This window comes from Tribolium madens, unplaced genomic scaffold (assembly GCF_015345945.1).
Source record: "Tribolium madens isolate multiple individuals breed KSU strain unplaced genomic scaffold, Tmad_KSU_1.1 Scaffold_2;HRSCAF=44;Tcas5.2_LGX, whole genome shotgun sequence".
Classification (NCBI taxonomy): domain Eukaryota; kingdom Metazoa; phylum Arthropoda; class Insecta; order Coleoptera; family Tenebrionidae; genus Tribolium; species Tribolium madens.
This window is the reverse complement of record NW_025400995.1, coordinates 4,657,372-4,678,526: the sequence shown is the minus strand read 5'-3', so window position 1 is coordinate 4,678,526 and position 21,155 is coordinate 4,657,372. Positions and strand designations below refer to the sequence as shown.

The 21,155-nt window shown below is 33.4% G+C and overlaps 3 protein-coding genes across 4 annotated transcripts in view; 2 read left to right on the top strand and 1 right to left on the bottom strand.

Moving 5' to 3' along the window:
- Positions 1 to 310: 310 nt before the first annotated feature.
- LOC123006533 (ras-like GTP-binding protein rhoA) lies at positions 311 to 1,118 on the top strand. Its single transcript, XM_044401077.1, has 2 exons — positions 311 to 320; positions 369 to 1,118. The coding sequence occupies exon 2, from the start codon at positions 459 to 461 to the stop codon at positions 1,062 to 1,064; it is 606 nt and encodes a 201-aa protein (XP_044257012.1). The 5' UTR covers positions 311 to 320; positions 369 to 458; the 3' UTR covers positions 1,065 to 1,118.
- A 146-nt stretch (positions 1,119 to 1,264) lies between these two features.
- LOC123006457 (GTP-binding protein 2) overlaps positions 1,265 to 21,155 on the bottom strand; it is a 38,776-nt gene continuing 18,885 nt past the window's right edge. Inside the window, exons 1-5 of one of the 2 annotated variants that reach the window (XM_044400952.1) lie at positions 4,615 to 4,762; positions 4,134 to 4,324; positions 3,661 to 4,083; positions 3,448 to 3,612; positions 1,265 to 2,565 (exon numbers count right to left, since the gene is read on the bottom strand). In XM_044400952.1, the coding sequence (XP_044256887.1) occupies positions 1,642 to 2,565; positions 3,448 to 3,612; positions 3,661 to 4,083; positions 4,134 to 4,316 (1,695 nt within the window). In that variant the 5' untranslated portion in view covers positions 4,317 to 4,324; positions 4,615 to 4,762 and the 3' untranslated portion in view covers positions 1,265 to 1,641. Of the gene's footprint in view, positions 2,566 to 3,447; positions 3,613 to 3,660; positions 4,084 to 4,133; positions 4,325 to 4,614; positions 4,763 to 21,155 lie in introns of those variants that run through there. The other variant, XM_044400953.1, reaches the window with a different exon arrangement.
- On the top strand, positions 7,838 to 19,488 carry LOC123006455. Its single transcript, XM_044400948.1, has 10 exons — positions 7,838 to 8,001; positions 8,325 to 10,041; positions 10,100 to 10,197; positions 16,269 to 17,798; positions 17,848 to 18,212; positions 18,344 to 18,505; positions 18,556 to 18,684; positions 18,739 to 18,841; positions 18,891 to 19,034; positions 19,085 to 19,488. Exons 2-10 carry the CDS (start codon positions 8,345 to 8,347, stop codon positions 19,234 to 19,236), a joined length of 4,380 nt encoding a protein of 1,459 aa, XP_044256883.1. The 5' UTR covers positions 7,838 to 8,001; positions 8,325 to 8,344; the 3' UTR covers positions 19,237 to 19,488.

Sequence of the window (21,155 nt, the reverse complement as noted above, 5' to 3'; positions counted from 1 at the left end):
TCTTTGCTTTCCCTCATATCCAAGAAGCCTTACAGTGAGTCCTGCGACGAGGTACCACGCAAAGAGGAGGAAAACTGAGTTTATTTATAATTATTTGAAATAATAAAGGATAAGAAAATTTAAGATTAGATTATCACAACTTCTATTTCCACAATTTTCCATAAATCTCAAAAAAAATAACTACTACCAAAAAAGCAGTCAAAGATGTGAATGTGGTAAATAACCTTGATCAGAGTAAAAAAATTAAATTTAGCACTTGCGTCAAAGGAAGCAGATCCTATAGAAAAATACGAAAAAATTCCTTTACCGCGAAATAATGTGTACATAGTAAAAACTTAATGTATTTTATGTTATCTTATCAGTTGTAGGTAGGACTCCTGCAAGGGGGAATCTGTCATTACAAGTTGTAATAGATAGAGTTTTAAAATGTCCATACATAGATATCCTAACTAGAGATAATGTTGAGCAAGAAAATCGTTGTAATTGGTGATGGTGCCTGTGGTAAAACAAGTCTGTCAGTTGCTTTCAGCCAAAACGAATTTCCTGAAACCCATGTCCCCACAGTTTATGATACGTACATAAAAACAATAAATGTAGATGGGCAAAATGTGGAACTTGCAATTTGGGATACTGCCGGGGAAGAAGATTACGACAGACTCAGACCTTTGTCGTATGCAAAGGCAAGTGTTATAATCGTGTGTTTTACAATTGACAGTCCAGTTTCTTTGGATAACGTGAAGAAAAAATGGGGGCCCGAAGTTAAACATTATTGCAGGAAAGTTCCCATACTCCTAGTTGCTAATAAATTAGATTTGAGGAATAATAAAGAAACAATTGAAAATCTACAAAGATATAATATGCAACCCGTGAAGTATGTACAAGGGTTAAAAGTGTCGAAAAAAATTGGTGCGCGGGGGTATATCGAATGTTCAGCTAAACATATGATGGGTGTTCACGAAGTTTTCAGAAATGCTGCTAAAATTGCTTTAGAGAAACCAAAGGAAAAAAGACTCAAGCGGTGTGTGTCGATGTGTTCATTTTTCCGGTTAAAACTACGTGATTAGATATCAGTATTACTATTTTTGTATTTTGCTCTTGTAATAAAATTATGTATTATTTTTAGAGGTTTTTTAATTGTTCACCGATCAAAGTCCAGACGAAATTATGCAAGCCACACGTTTCGCAATATCATTTTTGGAAAATAAAATAAACAACATAGGGAAAATTACGGAAGTTATATTTTTAGGTTGAGAAAAATCCTGTATATATAGCTATAACATATATTTATCTATTATTATTATTATTATTATTATTAGTAATAACTTTGACAGAGATCTCTGAAAATAAAGAGAAAAATGTGCATGACCGAACTACAAAATTTCTTAAAATACAATCACAGATTTTGTCATTACAATTAAAAAAAATTTTGTACTAGACAATACAAATTTGAACTCCGACTTAAATGTTTTATGTACATTTGTACAAATTTACAATAACTAAAAACCAACCAATTATGTCAATTGGAAAACTAATGCAATTCAACATCAAATAAATAAAATTTGAACTTCTAATATTAATGAGATTAAAAGATATTTTGTATTTGGCATTTAAGTACGTTCAACTAAAAAAATAATAATGCAATTACCCCGAATCAGGTTTGTAATTTAGAGGAAACACTTGAGTGATCTCCCCAATACCTTTGGCAGCGCCTTCTCTAAAGAGCAGTCTTTGCCCTACAGTAACATACTCAGGATGAGACTTAAATTTAAATAATACTGAAGCTCTTTCGTTGGTATGAATACAATCGGAAGGGAAAATGCCAATCACAACAGCTGTCTGCCTTATATTTCCAATATGGACGGTAGTTTGGTATCCTTGATAAATCGCCGTTGCGTGGAACAAAACCGAAACGCTCGCTTGGAAAAACTCACAGCCTTTAGCATTCGAATCTGCTCGTAGCAAAACCAACCCGTTCCTCAAATTGGGAATATAACTATTCAAACACAACGCAGCACTCTGCCCGGCCCTGACCATCCGACAAGGAACTCTATTCCTATGAATCGACTTAATAACCACATTGAGAAAACTCCCATCTTTTTGAGGCCCGAGCTGCATTTGCATCCCTTCGGTTATAACCCCTTTAGTCAACAGGCCTCCTATAATCTGGCCAACATCCCCGGCTTTAAAATTCTCATCAATTTGAAACTCGGGGGATTCCTGCTCTAGACGTTCCTTTTCAGTGGCACTAATTCCAGGAGGAAGAACATGAAGAAATTTCAACAGCAGTTCCAAACCCTCGCCGCTGACGCTGGACACGCAAAATATAGGCACAACATTTTCGGTCAACTGGTTGGCACCAGCTGTTATGACGTCATCCAAATTTTTTATAATTAAAGGTACACGCCGACTACCGACCTGCTTTAAGAAAGATTCTAAAGACTGAAGAGTATTTGTTGGTGATACTAAGTCGATTTTAGTTATCACGATGAAAAATGGCACGTTTAAAGCTATTGCTATGGCTAGATGCTCGTGCGCCATTCCTACCGCCCCTGCAGTACTAGATATCTGAAAAACAATTCATATTTAATCAACGTCACGAAGACGCAAATGTTGCATAACTAAACTAAGCGGTGATATTTTTGATTTGTTCGAAATATTTATTTTGTTACGTCTCTATATCCGCTTCAAGACTTGGCGAAAGATTTACCTATGTTATTTCAAATTACGGAAGATTACGTAATGGTGCACAAATAAGATATTGCCATATATGCCTACATTCCTTACGAAATTGCCAGGTGTTGCTTTTTAAAAAACGATTTCTGAAATGCACGAACTCGTTAAACATAGCCCCAACTATGCAAGCTTCAAATTATTTGATTACATGCTGTAACGCGCAAAATCTACAAATTCATGCAACATTCTTTTCAGTCAAAAGCAAATACTAAAAGAGTAATCACATTTTTGACAATAATTGCTAGGTGATTATTAACATATAGAAAATTTATCAAAAACTAACAAAATAAATAACCGCAATGGTTAGGCCTACACCACCGAAGCCATTCCCATCAATTATCGTCTTATACTTGTGCAACAACGAAGTTAGGAATAAAAAAACGTCATAACGTTCATGTATCTGAAACAACTCATTAGGCTTGAGATGTACTTTGAAAATAATTTCAACACGCAAAGTAATCTGAGAAAGAGTGCTTTTTCTTTAGCTACAAGCCAATTACTGAAGCCTAGGGTAATTCAAATACTTTGTTGCAAGTTTACGTGTTTTAAACGTAATAAACAGATTGCGGTAAATGGCACTTCTTATCACGATGATCAGAATAACAATGGCTGACTGCAATTTTAAATGATTATTATAAAAAAAAAATACTTCTTAAACAATAAACATAAAGCTAAAATTTTATTAATTCAGCTTCTTCTTATAAAGATACTTACCACAAGCATAGCATGATGAGGTGAATATCCTGAAAGACCTTGGATAGTTGTTCTTAGATACTTCTTATGCCCTGCAAGATCCAGAAAAGTCACCAGTTTTGTAGAACTGTCACAAATTTCTTCAGCTGTGATCAATTCGCTGTAACTGTAGTTTATAGGTTGCCCCTACAAACCCCAATTAACACACCTTTAGTAACAGTTTAACTCACTTACTTGAGAATTGAATCCGAGAATTTCATGCGAAATTGAAGAAGTTCGTCCACTTTGAATCTCATGCAGATGTCGGAACATATTCAACCTTGCTCTCCCTCGGCCATTATCAAGATTCCCCTGCGTGAGAACCCCCAGCAAGGTTGATTTCCCGGCATCGGCATTTCCAAGCACCGCAACTCGGACTTCAATGTTGTTCTGGTCATCTGGTATTTTTCTTACAAGGACTTCGGCAATACTTCGTCCGTTGTCAAGTGTCCTTTGTCTTAAAATTGTTGTTGTTGCCTCCAATTTCAAAGCCATTTGTTGAAGAGTTTGCAAACTAGCCGTCATGTCTCTTTGGGACAATCCGGCCAAAATACCACTATCTTCAACTCCAATTTCGTAAATTGCCTCACCATTGCCTTCGCGAAGACGCCACTTCAACTACGGATAAGGTTGTTTAAAAAGAATTGCAGTTAATGATTTTGGCTTACTTGTGTTACAAGGTGTTCAAATCTTTGCTTGGTCGGATTAACAATTTTCAATTTGTACTCGATGTTGCCCACTTGTGGTTCCGGCGGGAGAGCTTTTTGGTTGTTTAAGTTGTCAATGGCACATTCGTCCGTGCTGCATTCGTTGCAGTTGGTTGGATCAAAAAAACCTAAGAATGAATCCATTGTTGTGCCTGAAAACAGAGAAAACCATCCTTTCGTGAATAAACTTTACACTCTTAGCAACAACTTTTTTGTTTATGGATGACGACATATTGTTGCCAATTATGAAATTGGGTGAAAGTGAACTATTAGTTTTACCATTACCATCTTACCTATGAAAGTGAAGTACAATCGTTTTACTTGATAAAAGAGTTTGTCGAAATATTTTATTATTTGGAAAGACCAAAAACTGATTTTATCATTTAATCGAAACAAGGGGAAGACCCTTTGAAGTTTACTAATATAATGTTTACAAAGTTACCTTTATTTACTGTTGAATCCTGGCCAATAAACTCAACACTAAGTTAAAAATACATATTTAAAAATTGAACTACCAAAACAAACACAAATTGAAGGAGATCATTCTTGGATACTTGACAACTGACATCAACCGGATAAAAAAGCAACGCAAGGAGGATAGCAGCGTCGGAATTAAGGAGGGGGAGAAGAAATCCACCAATCAGAATCGAGAATATAATGCTCGGTCTGGTACACGTTCAAATGTGATATAATCGATTCTATTTATCAAAAAAATTTCCACTTTAGACAAAATGACAACAAGGGATTAGGGATTAGCTCTGGTTTATGTTTTTTTCACAAATTTTAACCTCTATAAAGCTACCAAAATCCAAATTAGTTGCTGCACCGAACTGGCAGTTCGATAAAACAGCACCAGCTGTTGTTTATCAACAAAGGCAAAAGTAATGTCAATACCAATGACAAAAGAAATTTAAAAATTTCATTTCAAAATTAAAAAAATATTTAGTGATAAATTGAAAACGCATGAAGCAAAAAATAAGCTTTCATGTATAGAAGCGTTTTGATTAGTGGCGCCCTCATGCGAGGAACGCTACTACTCGAGGTGATATTTAGAGGTGTTTTGCACTCGTTGGAATGGTCTGCAACTATGGGTTTGGTGCTCTAAAGGTGAACCATGGTTGGTTACTGCCGTATTTTGTAATAGAATTAAAAAAAAAATTAATTGGAATCAACTGTGTCCTTAATTTTTTTTTTCAACAAACTTGGCACTAAATTGTAACTTTAATCAACGACATGACTTCAGGGATTTATAAGTGATAGCATTAAATGATAAAGATAAAGGCAAGCAAACATGTTTTTATTTGCGAATTCTTTAAAAAAGAAAGTTTTTAATCAAGGCTCATGAAAGTAATGAATCTAAGTTGTGTTAAACCTGATTGCTATTTATGGTCAAGATATAAAAGTGCAACAAATACAAGAAGTATACACAGATTCATAACCTGATTTTGAAAATCAGTTTATTATAAAATTACAACTTAAATTGAAATCTAATTTTTTCATGAAATGAAAATTAATTTCTAAAAGAAAACACCAAAAAATTAATGCGGGAGTGTTGTGGAAAGCGGTAAAATGAGTTGTGTGTATGGAAAACTCAAGTGAAGAAATCCATGAGAATAAAAAATGAGGACAATTCACTCAACAATGAGACAAATACAACCATCAACCAACAGTTTGTTTTTACACAAATGCAAAAGCAAATTAAAAATTAATTAGAAAATATAACTGTAACTTTTGGTTAAGTATTTCAGTAATTCCCCGACTTTTTAAAAATTGTACTTGAAAAGATAATTAGATAAACTTAGAAAAAGTATCAACAAATATTTATCAAACAGATATAAATATTACCGCTACATAAATTTATGACTTATGTGATAATTTTTAAAAAATAAGTAAAACAGTAATAAACAATTATTCTACTGGAATTTATTGCAACAATAAAATTTCATTTAAAAGATCCCATCATATATGAAACACAATTACCATTGCAAGAAAATTATCGATTGTTTTCTTTGTCACATGAAGTAAGAAAATGTATGGAATTTCAGTATGACATAACCCTTGTGCTTTATTAAACACAAATTATAGCGAAGTAATCGCAGCGAGCATAAAAAATGACAGTTACCGTAAAAAAGGAAACACGGAAATGTTATTTACTGAAATGCAAAAATTTGCTTCATAATAATGCTTCCTACTGTTAATCTTTGTTCAAATGCGGGATAATCCCAGATATTACGCGCATAGTAATTTTAATTTTTATGACCCTTCCTAGGAATAGGTTCGCTTTAAAATGACTAAAGCGACTATTTACATGACAATGGCCATACCCAAAATAAATAATAATGTATTACGTAGATAATTTCCGGCAAAACTAACAATACATTGTGATTTTGTACCAAATATTTTTTTAGAAAAAAATACTACACTGTAGCTCTATATAAATACAGCTTTACAAGTGTGTGAACAGAATGGTTGTAATCTTGAAGAAAAATCATAGCAGAATTCAAAATTATTACTTTTTTTTAAATGTTGCATAAACGGTTGCCGCTATTTTAATATTCATCAGATAATACAGTTTTGAAATTTTAATATAAACCAAAATGTGGAAATTACTTATGAAGAAACATTTATAATTGCTCATTACTCGAATAAATCTACAACAAAGATTATTACGTCACTGGCGTAACGTCTTACTTATTTTTAATGCAAGTAATTAAAAATATAATAAAGTAAAATTGTGACACAGTTCTGTTTGCAGTCAAGATTTCTTGATATTTTTTGATAAAAATAATTCTTGATTATCTTTACTACAAAGAAACTGAGGTTTATTCAAGCGTAACTCAGTATTTTTCGAGTACATTTTAATTTTTCTGTAAATTGTGCTACAATTTCTCTTAGTGATGATAATAAAACAAATGTCCAATAATAAGCAAGTGTAAGAAAGTACGTTAGTTAGTATTTAAAAAAGCAGTGTCAGTAATAATCGACAACTATAGAGCACATCAACCCCAAAGTGTGCCAACTATGGTATTCGAAATGTCCTATTAGAGAAAGTTTATTAATATTTATATATATATATATATGGGATGTCAACGATAATTCAAATAATTGGGGTACACTTTCGTTGATGACATATGGTGGTATAAAATTTCATCAACATTTTTTGCGATTTTTCAAGGCGTGTCATAGTTAAACATAATGATCATGTTTTTGCAGTTTTAGCACTTCCAAATAGCCTATTGTTCGCGAATAAATAAAGGAAGGAAAATGAGAAAACACGTTAAATTGCGTTACTGTGAACTGCGTTGATGTGTTCGATATACAGGTGAATCTAACGGTATCAGAACACCTAAAAAGAGTCAGCCCGGTGCAATCGTTTAACCCAATCACACCAATAGCTCTCGATGGTATGCAGTTTCTTATAATTCATCTGCGTATTACAGCTATTTTATGCCTGAAACCCATTGACACAATAATAGGAGTCATGAGATTAGAACTACTTTCACGAGCCTTTCTAAATTTTCAGAATTATCGATGTACCAAGTCTGCAAATCTCAACCAAATAAGCGATGTGTTGTGATCTGACTGTACATCGGTAGACCTTATTTTAAAATTTTTCTTACAGGTTTGGCTTGGGTAATTAATATGGCCCCTGCCCTCAGGTATGAATGTCGATGCAGACGAAGACCTGCGGACCCACACGAGGTCAGGTGTTTGAAGTGGGACTCTGTGAGAGGTGAAAACGTGAAAACAGTTGTTTACAATCTCCGCGCGAGTGTCCCGTATCACAATCATAAACAAGTCCAGAGAAATGTGGTCGCGAATCTCTAGGGTAAGAAACTCGATTATCCTATACTGTCATCCACCTAACAGCTCTTGTACTTACTCTCGGGTATCTCCACTTTTCTACGTATCTGTAATTTTATACCGTTAGAATATTCGTGGCCTGCTCTCCTGCTTCTTGTTGATCTACATTTCATTAAATTGCAACAAAACACCAACAATCCCAACTGGTTATATTTTTGCCAGTTGCTTCATACTTCATTTGATAATTTAGGCACTGCGTAGATGGCAGTAACGGGAACCGGTTACAAAATTCTATTTCAACCACACATTTTTCTATTTTGTCGTGTCAACTCATCAGTAATTTTTTAGATGTTTGCAAGTTAAAGAAAATGGAAACACCGACGAAATTCCTCCAAGATGAAAAAGAAAATTTCGTCACTGTAGTTTCAATAGGAGCTGATTCGACCCAAACTACAGCAAAATGTGACCCTTTCTCGACAATCGACACCAAAACCTCAGGATATGTCACTGTCTTAACCATCGGCGACAATGACGAAGAATGTGTTACTAAAGACATAATAGAAGAAGTCCTAGTCTATAGACTTCCCGGTGAACGACTAGGTTTTGGGTTGAAGTTCGAAGGCGGAACTAAAGCAAACGAATTCGTTAAACGTCTGTTCATCCAGTCATGTGCTCCCGACAGTCCTGCATCCCGGGTCCAAAGCTCTTGGGGCAAACTAACCGAAGGCGACGAAGTCCTAGAAATCGACTGTATGCCTGTCAACACCATGACAAGAATCGATTGTGTGCGGTGTCTAAAAGACTCAAACGTTGTTATAAAACTTTTAGTGAAACATTTTAGTGCGGAATGTAAACAATCAAACGACTTCAAAACTAGGTCAGTAGAAGATTTACCACAAGTTATAAGTGCCGAAAAAAAGAGAACACCACCACCACCCCCACCAGTACCGCCAAGAAAAATCCCGAAAAAGTTTTACAAGAATAGTCAAAACAATAACAATCAGGAGAATCCAGTTCCGGCAGCTCGTCAAATCAATTCAGAAGCAACAAATAAGAAAAAATTCCAATCGCCGAGAAGCAGCGGCCGGACTTCGCATTCTCCCGATATCTCTAGACGGGATAGACGTTTTTCGGATGGTAGCCTCGGACCACCTGATGCCGAAGTCTACGTTGATTTATTTTCGCAAGAATCGAGTCAAAGCCTCAGCGAATCTGATGACACAGGAAGTTCAATATCTACCGTTGTAGATCGATTTGGGTCATTCCCGACAACAACAACATCAAGTTTAGCAGGAAGTTTGCCATCAACACCTACGTCAGTTCAAAAACAAATCGATTTCACAAACTTATTAAACTCGTACGAAGAAGAAGACTTGATAGCACCGTTTAACAAGAGTATTAAAAGTGTAACAAGTAAAACTCCCGATTCAATTGAAAAAGAAAAAGTCGAGGAAAAATCAGGAAATATCAATGAAGACGGGCCACCGCTGCAACCGCCGTCATGCTTTCAAGATGCCCCCCTGAGTTACGGAAACGAGGACATGAGAATAATTGAGACGAAATCGAATGAAATTAATGTGTGTGAGTCGTCAGAAAAAAAATCTATGAATAGTAAACACGTGGAAAATAATAATTTAAATGGTGAGAAAACTTCGATAAAAAATTCTGCGATTGAGGACAAAGTATTTAAAAAACCACCTGTACCTCCGCGATCGCGAGATTTAATTAATGCTAATAAAACTAATGGATGTAAAGATGTACAAAATATTCATGATGAGAATATGAATTTATCGAACTTGCCGCGTTTAGTTGATTTCGTCCCTAAGTCGACAACGCGTGATCATTTTGAAAATCCAGTCGAGATTATTAACTTATTTTTGGAAAATGAAAGGAGAGACACTGATTATTTGAAAAATGAGTTTTATGGGGACGATGAAATTGATGGTAATTTTGATGACTATAACAATGAGATTGATGTTTATAGTTCAAAGTGGAGCTTATCGTCACAATTGGCCACTATAGGAGAAGTCGAAGAGGAAGGTTCGCAGGATTTTGGCATCAACAGGTATAAATAAAGCCACATTGTCTTGAAAATTTATTATATTCGTCTATTTCTCATCTAGATCGCCACCTAATTCAACACCTATCGTGATAGTTGAAAATGCCGATGATGATACGATTGAGGAAATAAACACATCAGAAATCAAAAAAAGTGATGAAGGTAAGTTAAATCTACATATGTAATTACAACGGATTTTTAAGAAAACTTCCGTATCTCGAGCTGCATACACAGGAAATCTTAACCACTCATTAAAATCAAATTTATGTTATGGTGTAAATTCGTGTTTATTTTTGCCTCGTTGACACGGGTCTCAACGGTTTCAAAAGTCATGCAAATGAATTCAGTGCAACATTTTACCTTCAGCACCCAATTACCGTAAAGCACAATGGTAATATTTTTCAAGTGTTCGAAAGTAAGGTGTTGTTCTCAAGGCTTAATTCTTGTCCATTTCTGGTTCAGATAAAAATTGCATTAACTCTCGTCTGGAAAAATTTTATTACCTCGTAATTTACACCCGGATTTGCGCAAATTGTCATTTTTCATTGTATAGTGTAAAAAATCAACTTTGAATGCTATGCAGTGAAGGTTCCCAACAAGTGAGTTAAAGAGGTTCAATTTATTTACATCAAGAAAGCCGCCGACAAAATTTTCTAGGATTTATTTATATGACATTCGCAAATACATGCAATAGTTACCATGAAACTGCAATTACCGAGAGTCAGTTATCATTGTTGAACAAATACTAGCAACCCCGAATTAAAATTCCACGGAACGTTTGTAATAATATATTGTATTACATAAACGAATTTGAGTAATGTAATGTTTAATGTATGGGATACGTGAACGATATTACAATAAGCGACCGTTGTCTAGGCGCACATTTACCGTAATGTCTTTGACTCCTTGCATATGTAATGGGAAGAGGAGAAAACCTGTCAAAACATTTCTACGTCACGATAGCATTGATGAATGCATTAATTATTCAGGAAAAGAAATAATCTCACTCGTTATCAATAAATAAATATTCTGTCACCTGCCTCTAATCTAAAGCTCGAAAATTCGTATATGTGTGAAAGTGGTGCAGTTTTCAGGTAATGTTTAACATTTATGATAGATTTTTCCCAAGTCCGGCCCCAATCCCATACGTAATTGTTGCGCTGTATTCATTTTTAACACTAAATGCGATTGAAATCTAACCCTGCCTCCTTCCGCTCACGTTAATTACTCGTCCAGCGGAAATTGCTTTCACTGAACACATTTTAAAAAATTGTTACTTTTAGTCAAAATTTGCCTTTGACATTTTATTAAAAAACTGTCTCTTGAAAGTGGTGTAGGTACATATTTGAACAGGTTCGTAATTTCCATGTCAAGGTTGTAAAATAAGAATGACTGTCCTTCATGTTGCAGTAGAGCAAAACTTAGTGCTTTGCAATATGTGCATATAAGGAGAGGTGTATAAAGTTGTTAACATTATGATTTATTTTTTAAATGAAACTTTTTAAAACTGTCGGTCGGCAACCAGTAATACTCCGCGGCTATACGGGAAGCCTCCGTCAAAGTGGCATTCACCCGACAAACATAAATAATTTACTATTTCCACGCTTAAATTTTTAGCATTTTTGCGATGCGTCAAAAAGTTAAAGGTTAAATTAAATCTTATCCACATTTTAATGAGATGTGTGCATCCTAATCAATTTAACTGGTATTAAATTTGTTATCGTTGTCTTTTGTGCTAAGTAATATAATGATATATGATAATATTTCAACGATTACAACAAATAAAGTAATCCATTTGTTTGTTTATTACTTGTTTATTTTTGTAGGGTATGAAGTAAGTAATGAGTTAATGACTGATCTATTTCATTTAAAAGATTTAATTCTATTAACACTGAAACACCTTTTGTCTTAGCAACATTATTTCTTAGCCGGATGCAAGAAAAAATCGAGTTTGTGGGTTACGTTTGGTGATTTCAGCAACCACAGTCATAATTGATGATCAGTTCCCGTAGAAAACCGATGCGAATTTGTCATTTACTCAAACAAAAACTTGTTAATTAAAATGAATTAACAAACTACCGTTTAAATGTATTACATTTATTAATTGTTGGTAATGATAATGCCCAAGAGTAAAAGCCAGGAAATTTAATTTTTTTAGAAAATTATCAATTTTAAGTAGGACTAGCCGTTAGGTTTTTTTAAAGAAAAATATGGCAAAGGATGCCATAATTAATTTATTTCTGCCTTATTTGATATGGAAAACCACTATGTGGTTTTTTTTTCAAAGAAGTGGTTTAATTAAAATGTAACATATGTTATATACGTTGCAATTTATTCTATTAAACTACTATAAATAATTGTTAGCAGTGAAGACTGAATAGCAGTTGGATCATTTATCTACAGAATTAATCATACGATGAATTCCGATTTAATTTTTAAACTTTATTCAGATTATTCCTAATTGACAATAAAACATGTCACCACTTAACGGGAGGCCGAGATCTAAATATAACATATTAAAATATCCTTGTTAACAAGATATATCATGCCTTTTTCTTGGCATTTGCTTCGATAATAGATACTTATAAAATTAATTAAATCATAATTTAGACAAACATGTCGCTCGCTTTATAAAAATATTCCTACGCTTTTGTAAATCAAATCAGGAAGTTTACGGCTTCAGTTTTTTTTTTCTATAAATTAATTTTCTTCCTGGTTTATAAATACGGCTTTATTATTTTTCCAACGACAAAAAGGAAAAACACATATTTATAAATCATAAACTTGTCATCAATCATCATTAATCATCAAGAAATCGTGACATCAATTAAACACTAAGATCCTATTTTATCCTACAATTGTTAAAAACTGTGATCAGTGATGATTTAGCATTACAAATGTTTATTTTAAAAAAATTATACAATATAGACAAGTATGTAATGTATAATTTTCTGCATTAAATTTTACTACCAACAGATGGTGGCTTTTTATTGTGGTTCGAACCAGAAATATTTCTAATTGATAATTACCTTATGCAAATGTATGGAGAGGTAAAATGGTAATAGATGCAACAAAATTAGTAATCATTTACACTTTAACTTTATAAACTAGCTGAAAAACAAATTAATCATATGTTAAACATTTTTGACTCAAATTTAATCTTGATTAAAAGATATACAAAATGATCTTATCAAGATATTAATACAATGGTGCGTTTAAAATACAAATAAATAATTTCTATAAGCAGTGAAAACAGTCAGATTCACTCGTAGATTGGTATTGTACATAAACTCATTTTATTTTATCAAGCTTTATTTAATTGCTTTTGTGAGTAAATTAATAAGTTTCCGAGTTTAATAAATTTAAATTAATTTTTTGTTGTGCAATAAAAATCAAAAATTTAAGATTTTTATTTATTTGATATGCATCTTATAATACAGGAAATAATTTATTACTTTCTTTCAATAGTTATGTGCCATCCACTATATAGTAAATATATATTTTTTAGTAAAATTTTAGTCATAAACTTTATTACAGATAGGTGCAGAGGCGTTAATCCATAAATGACTTCCAGTTCTATTTAAAAAAATCTTATCTTTTTTGTTAGCTTTGACAAGAATTTCCGATTCAATCAAACCATACGGAGTAAACATTTTTTCAAGATAATATTTTTGTATAAAATTTAAATCAGCAGTAACCGGTTTGTTCAGAAGTTGCAAGGCGAAAATATGAAAATCGTTCCAGCTCCAAAACTGGCTTTAGTGATTTCGTCAACAAAATTTGAATACAGATAAAGATATTTTCAATTAAAATAGCTTCTGCACTGCATTTTTCGATAAATGATACACATTGTGCCTATTTTTTGTGAGATTAGTAAGCCTGACAATCTTGTCGTCAGAGATAAAACAACTTTTTTGTTTTAAGTGATTATCTTCTGTTACATTGAATTGGTGAGGTTTGATTGTTGACTTTTCTAATAATCAATATAGTGACTAATGTTTACCTTGAGTTAGCAATAAAACCACTTTAGGAAACATGACAATAAATAAAAAATTGTGTGAAAAGTGGTATGCTCCTCAGTAGAAAAATATTAATGTGGTTGTCCATGTGTGGGTTTGCTGGAAATGTCAATGCCATCGAAACAAAATTGATATGAAATCCACACATGCTTATTTTCCGTGCTATATCTTTTTATTGTTTCACGTTTTCGAAGAACGCAAAGGCGATTTCACACTGCTGCTTGGCCAAGATGTTATCGTCAATCCGCCGAACAATGTTTAAAAAATTGCTACATCAAATATATGCTCCGTTTCTCTCTTTCTAACCATTTAGTATTGTCTTCTCATTGGAGTTCATCACCGGTTGATGAAATTTTTCAAATGCCACTACTCACCGCGTGTACAATAAAGGAACACACCAATTTAGCAGATTTTCGGCTTCAATTAAATGAAGTAAAATATTTATTAATCTTGACTAATAAGAATAACCTAAGGTCTCTCGGCGAGTTAATTTCTTGAATAGAACATAATGAGAATCTTTTAATTAATTGGTGTTTTTTTTTGGCAAGGCTCGTAAACTGAAGTGAAATGAGTTCGTAGTGTTAAATTGCTTGACTAAAGACGAAACATTTGGGGGGACGAGGCATAAGCAAGTATTTTAGTTGACCGGTTTCCGACATGTTTTGCCTTATAACAGTATTTCCAGCAATTTATCGCCAATACTAATCCGTTGGACCTATATGCATTTTTATGTGTACGCATCAAGTTTTTCAAGTAGAGGATTGGAATTTATTCCGTACACGTTGTTTTTTCAACAAGGGTAGCTGATGCTTAACAGTGGGAATTGAATGCTTTTTTTCACTATGTGCCGCACTCGCAGCAAAATATTTACATAGAAGTAAGATTGCAGTTACAATGTGATCGACAACCCGCAATCCATACCATAGCCAGCCAGCTGCCCTTGACTTCACGTCCACTGACCTGATGGTTTGCCAATTCCCTCCTCCCGCTCTTGGTTAACTCTTGGTGATGCCACTTATAATCGACTATTTAACATGATTTTTAGATTATTATCGATTATTAAATCGATTTTATTTAGCTCTGCTGAGTTTATTACTGCATCATTCTCAAGTAATTAAAACATTAATATTTTTTATCCGTTAGTCTATCTACAAGGTTACATGTCGATTTATTGAAACGCGTCACTGATAAAATAATTTTTAATACCGGTAATAAATAAGATGCAAACAATCCTTTTTTATTATCGGAAAGGATTCTGGCCAGAGTAGGTAATTCGCAGATCTACGCTCAGCGCGACTTTAGTTTGCCATTTCGTTAGTATCGGTTTGTATGGTGAGCAATCTACACGCCCAACGCGATTGCTACAGAAACATTTTTATATTATAATAAACTCTTAGTTTCAAAACACGTAGTGCCTTTTCTTGGATTAATTGATTGTTGGTAAGCATTCCTCCCCCTTTTTTCCTCATCTTTAATTCATCTTTTCACAATTATTTCAATCTCATTACAACCACATTCAATTATTTTAATCTTACTAACGCAAAATCAAAATTTATAAAAACCAGACAAAAACTATACAAAACACATATTTTTAGCAAATTGCTGCAAGAAGAATGAATTTCTTTGTTTGCATCCACGCTCGAGAACAGTCGACATTTTCAAAATCTTTTTTGCGGAATAAAATCACTTTCTGCATACCAGTATGGCACCTACATGTTATTTTTGTGACATAATAAGTCTAGTAAAATATTCACTTTCCCCAACCATACAAGTTTTTGTGGGTAGTAACCAAGTTTGAAATGTAATTGTCAAATTCCTTATCTATAACTAGATCAGAAAATCTCTGATTTGTAATTGGGTTTAATATTAGTTATTGAATGCGTTATGGAATGAAACGAGATACTTGTGGTGGTGAAAAAATTTCATGGTCGCAGACAGTGTGCGGGGGTTTTTACCATGGAACTGTAACGATGGTATTACCATAAATTGTTAGCAAAAATTATTTTTAATGAGCCAACTTCCCCAATTTCGCGTCGATTGCATCTGAATCATTTTTTATCGTGCTTTGTCAGTTCTACGTGTCGATAAATCAGCTTTTAAAAATACATCCTACTTATTTAAGTTAGTCATGTGGGATGTAAACTAAGAATTGTGCAACAAATTGTGCTCTTGATTGTAATGCAAAACATGTCGATTTGAAATATTTATTTTTAGGTATCAATGGCAAAATGGAAACTCTTCCAAGTGATTCACGTCAGCCACCTGATGGACATGAGTTTCCAGACTACGTCGAAGTCACTAGTGAACAAACCGATGACAAGTTCATTCGCGAAAATTACAAAGATCTATACAGCCAAGAGTTAAACGAAAAAGGTGCTCAGTCAACACTAGTGACTTGTAAGTCAACAGAAAGTGTAAATTGGAGTCAAAACAGAAGTTCCTTTAATGATTTTTCCAACGTGACCATACAGAATAAGTCTTCTCTTTCAAAGATAAACAGTGTCTCAAATAGTGATCTTAGTTCTATTAAATCGAATTCCTTCGATAGTGGTGATGAAGTGAGTTTAAGAAAGTCTAGTTTAGAACCAACACTCCATACGAGATCGCAAAGCTTAATTGATATGTCAAGCATATCAAAACAAAAGAACGATCGCTGGAGTCTTCTGGCCGAACAAAGGAGAAAAGGTTATTCTAAATTGAAAGGACTTGTGATACCTGAACACGTATCTGAAAATGAAGCAACTCCTGCGGTTAACATCCCGGAAATAATAAGTCACACTACTCCATCATTCGTCCTAGATACAAAGGTTCAAACCAGTGAAACAACCCAATGCCATTCGAATGAAATTGAACCAATTGCATTACCACTAACTTCGCCTCCTTGGACTTCCAACACTTCAACATTCCCCAAGTATTCACCAGCTTTCAAAAGAAAAAGTCTCCAAGTCTATTCACAAACAAAAACTCAGAAGTCTGAAGAAGCTGAAACTGCCATAAAATCGCCAGTCAAAACTGTGCCTGATTGTAAAAGTGCCACATTAAGAAATAAAAGTGATGATCTTAGACTTGACAACTTGTCAGATTCTCCTAAATCGTTAGAAAGCATTACCTCGCCAACAAGATCGGATTGCAGCTTCGATTACGTCACAAATTCTTTAAACAAAGTCAAATGTAACAATAAACAAGAACCTAATAGAACATACAAAGAAACTTTCAACTATGTTACTAAATTACATAAGGATATTGGAAAATCCGAAGATGAAAGTGACAATGATTCAGCAGTGAGTTCAAGTCAGTCCAGTTACATTTCCCGATGCTCGCCGCCACCCTCACCAACACGATCCTGTGAAATGCTAGACTACGAAACAACCATTCGAACAAAACCTGAAACAATTCAAGACATCGATAAATACAATAATTTACAGTGTCGTCTTTTAAAAGCCGCTAGTGTTGAAGCTATCAATCGGAAAAACATCCTCGCATCGGCAAAATGCCGTAGTGGCAGAGACCTCAAAGTTGGTTCACCAGTGATTCAAAGAAAATACGAAGATGAGGATTCTTCCGCAAACGCAAATACAGTTGAACCTGAGACTCCCGTAAATCCAGTAAATCAACTAGTAATCTGTAAACAAGACCAATCGGTTGAGACTCGTAATATGATAAAGGAAAAACGAAGCATAAGTTGTGAGGAATCTGCTCCCATTTCAAAACCTCTACTAAACGGAGATAGCAGAATAAAAAGTGGTATGTACTAGAGATGCCTCTTTTTCTTTTTTCAGTAGAAATATTTCAGAAATAGCTCCATCATCCAATAGAGTTCCAGAAAAAAATAATTTAATCACCTTAAGACCGGTAGCCGGCTCTTTGAAAAACTTTACGACGCAGTTACGCGAAACTAAAATCCCCACAAAAAATAATATAACAAAGTCGAGCAGTTTGCTCAAAAACAACAACAAATCGATGAGTGTCACCGATCTGAGGAAAAGTTTTGAAAAATTCGGTAACGCACCACCACCTCTTCCTCAAAGTATTCCCATTGCTCTTAAGAAAGAAATAAAAATCCGACCTACTAAGTCTGAAACTAAATTAAAACCTGAAACATTCCTTGAGAAAAAACCTAGAAGTAATGGCGACGTCGTTAAGTTGGAAACACTGAAGGTTTGTATAATAGTTATCGCTTAACTGTTAAATATATTAACCCTACACACCCAGCTTTAGGAATTTCGAATCCGCTTCTTAAATAAACTGTGTGTTTTAATTTAATTTGAGAGTCGTATTTGTGTTTTCAGCCTGCAACAAAATCGATCGTAAAAGATGTACCGGAACAAAAACAAAAAGAAATTTCTGTTGACGGTAATAGGAGAAAAGTCGTTCTTTGTCCAGAATTCGTGGGAGGGAGTATTGGCATAACTCTAGCAGGAGGAACTGATTACGAAACAAAAGAAATAACCGTAATTTTGTTCATTTACTTATTTTCGGGATTTTTCATCTCGTTTTTTAGGTGCACAAAATCCGTTACGGTAGTGTAGCATATAACGACGGTCAGTTGAAAAAAGGCGATAAAATTGTATCCATTAACGGAAAAGATACGACCAATCTCACACACGCGGAATCTGTTGAACTGCTAAAAGTAAATTGAGTTTCTCATTTGGTTACGAGGAAATAAACCGTGATATAATTTCAGGAACAGGTATCTAAATTTATTCTAATTGTGGAAGATGGTAAAGAAGAAACGTTATCTTCACCACAGAGAAAATCCTTTATTTATGAATCGTCCGACCCTAAATGTAAGGCTCTTAAAAGTAAAGATGTTTTAGTGAATGTGTAAAATTTCAGCTCTTGGTCCTGCTTCTCCGATAAAAAATGTTACACATGTGATTACATTTGCGAAAAATGGTGCCGGTTTAGGATTCAGTATAGAAGGAGGCAAGGATTCGCCAATGGGAGATTTGCCCTTACGAATCAAAAAAATATTCCAAGGTTTGTTGCAGCAATCTTTTCGGTGCAATATTTTTATTTTTATGGATTAGGTGGACTTGCGGAGAAAAATGGAGAATTGTGTGTTGGCGACGAACTGTTGGCTATTAACGATATTAGCCTAACAAATTTGTCAAGAATTGAAACATGGTCCTTAATGAAGAAGCTACCTGATGGAAATGTCAGTATTCATATTCATCGATAATTTTTTTGACTATTTATATTTTATTAAGAATTGTCTTGCCAGACTGTTTGTAATGTTTTTGTACGTACTTATGTCGTTGTTAAATTATTTCCTTGTGTCAGTCATGATTATGTGCCCACAGTTAAATCATTTATATATTTTATTACATAGCTTATTTTGTATAATAACATTACCCAAAATATCTAGTACATTGTATAGATTGATTGTTCATTAATATATTTTTATATGAATAAATTATTGATTTAAATATTATATTCAATGTTTAATTTGCTACTCTTCCTTCTTAAATAGCCAAAATAATTACCCTTATAACCTTGTTTCAGAAATGCAAAATCTAAAAAAAAACTTTTCACTTTCAAATCAATAATCATTTTCAAAATATGTAATTTTTTTGATTTCGTAAAAGAAGTTGCCACAATGACTAGTAATCAGTATTACCTATAACTACGTAAAATATCTTTTCGTAATTTTGAATGATTGTCGTTGGTCGCCAATGTAGATAAAAATAACAAATTACCCAAATTAGTAAATTTCTAGGAAATCGACTATCAAATAATCAATTCTCCTTTTTGTAGATATTAATAACTTGAATTAAATATTAAAAGATAAACAATGTAATGATTTGTAAATTTACTTAACGATAAAACGAAATGTTTAATTTTACACTCTTCCTTTGGGATGAACAGCGGGAGTAGACAGAGTGAGACTTATTCAAGTAATATGGGTTTTAAGAACATTGATGCGCTTGCTCCCTTGCCTATTGTGACTTCACAAATCATGTACTTCTAATTTTGATATCTGGTAGAATCAAAAGTACAGTTAAATGGTTTTTATGTACGAGTCATAGATTTATGGCTTATTAGCGAGTTTAAAAAAGAAAACCAGAAAAAAAGTTTTGAGGAAACGAGAAAACGATGCTATAAAGGAACTGTATTTCTTGTGTTTGTTGGAAACTTTCTTAATAATTCTCATATTTGTATGTGTATGTGTATTTATTGTAACGAATAACTTTAACGGGATATTATAGTATTTTTGTATTAACATCAGTACGCAAATTCCTATCTTAAAATTGCATTTCATGTTTTTTTTAATCTTTTATTTCCTTTTGTGAAATAACGTAGTGTGATAGAAAAAAATATAAATCATTTTCATATTGGAAACCAAAAACTGCATAAAACTGGTTAATAAATGTAAAACAATAAAAAAAGTTTTTTACATGCCTGTGTAATTAAATGACACTATAATTACCTATCCCTAAAAAAGACAACCAGCAATCTCAATAATTTCGGAAATACATATTTTCTTCAATAAGAAAATATTTTTTATTATAATTTGTTATTAAAAAAGATACCATCTACTTATTATAACGTGATCATTTTATGGGCGAGCGAATTAAAAAAATAGTATAACAAGTTTTATAAGGGTTGATTTGAGTTTTCTATGGGATGAGTGCGCCAATACCATTATAAAACGAGTATTTTATGCTATTTTTTCTAATTTGCGTCCCCTTTTTTTTTGCTTTAATTAAAAATATATATATATATATATTTTTGTCGTCTAGAGAATTTTGTGTTAGTTGGTATCGGTTGGTAAATACTCGGCGCCCATCTGATTTTTTTAATCATTTCTGCCGTATGTCACTAAAAATTAAATTTACAAATTATTAGTTATTAGTGTTACAACATAATAATAATAAATAAAATATGAGCCAACAGAATTTAGTTTGCACTCCGCCCGAAATTCGCGAAATTGCCGAAGCAACAACGCAAAATTTGTTACCTGACAAGTTAGAAGCGGCATACAAAAACTAAATAACCTTAGATTCATTAAAGTACAGTATGCTTTTATAGATAGCCATAAACGACTCCTACTGAGAGACGTTAATAAACGTATTATAAACGCAAATTAAAAAAAAGGAT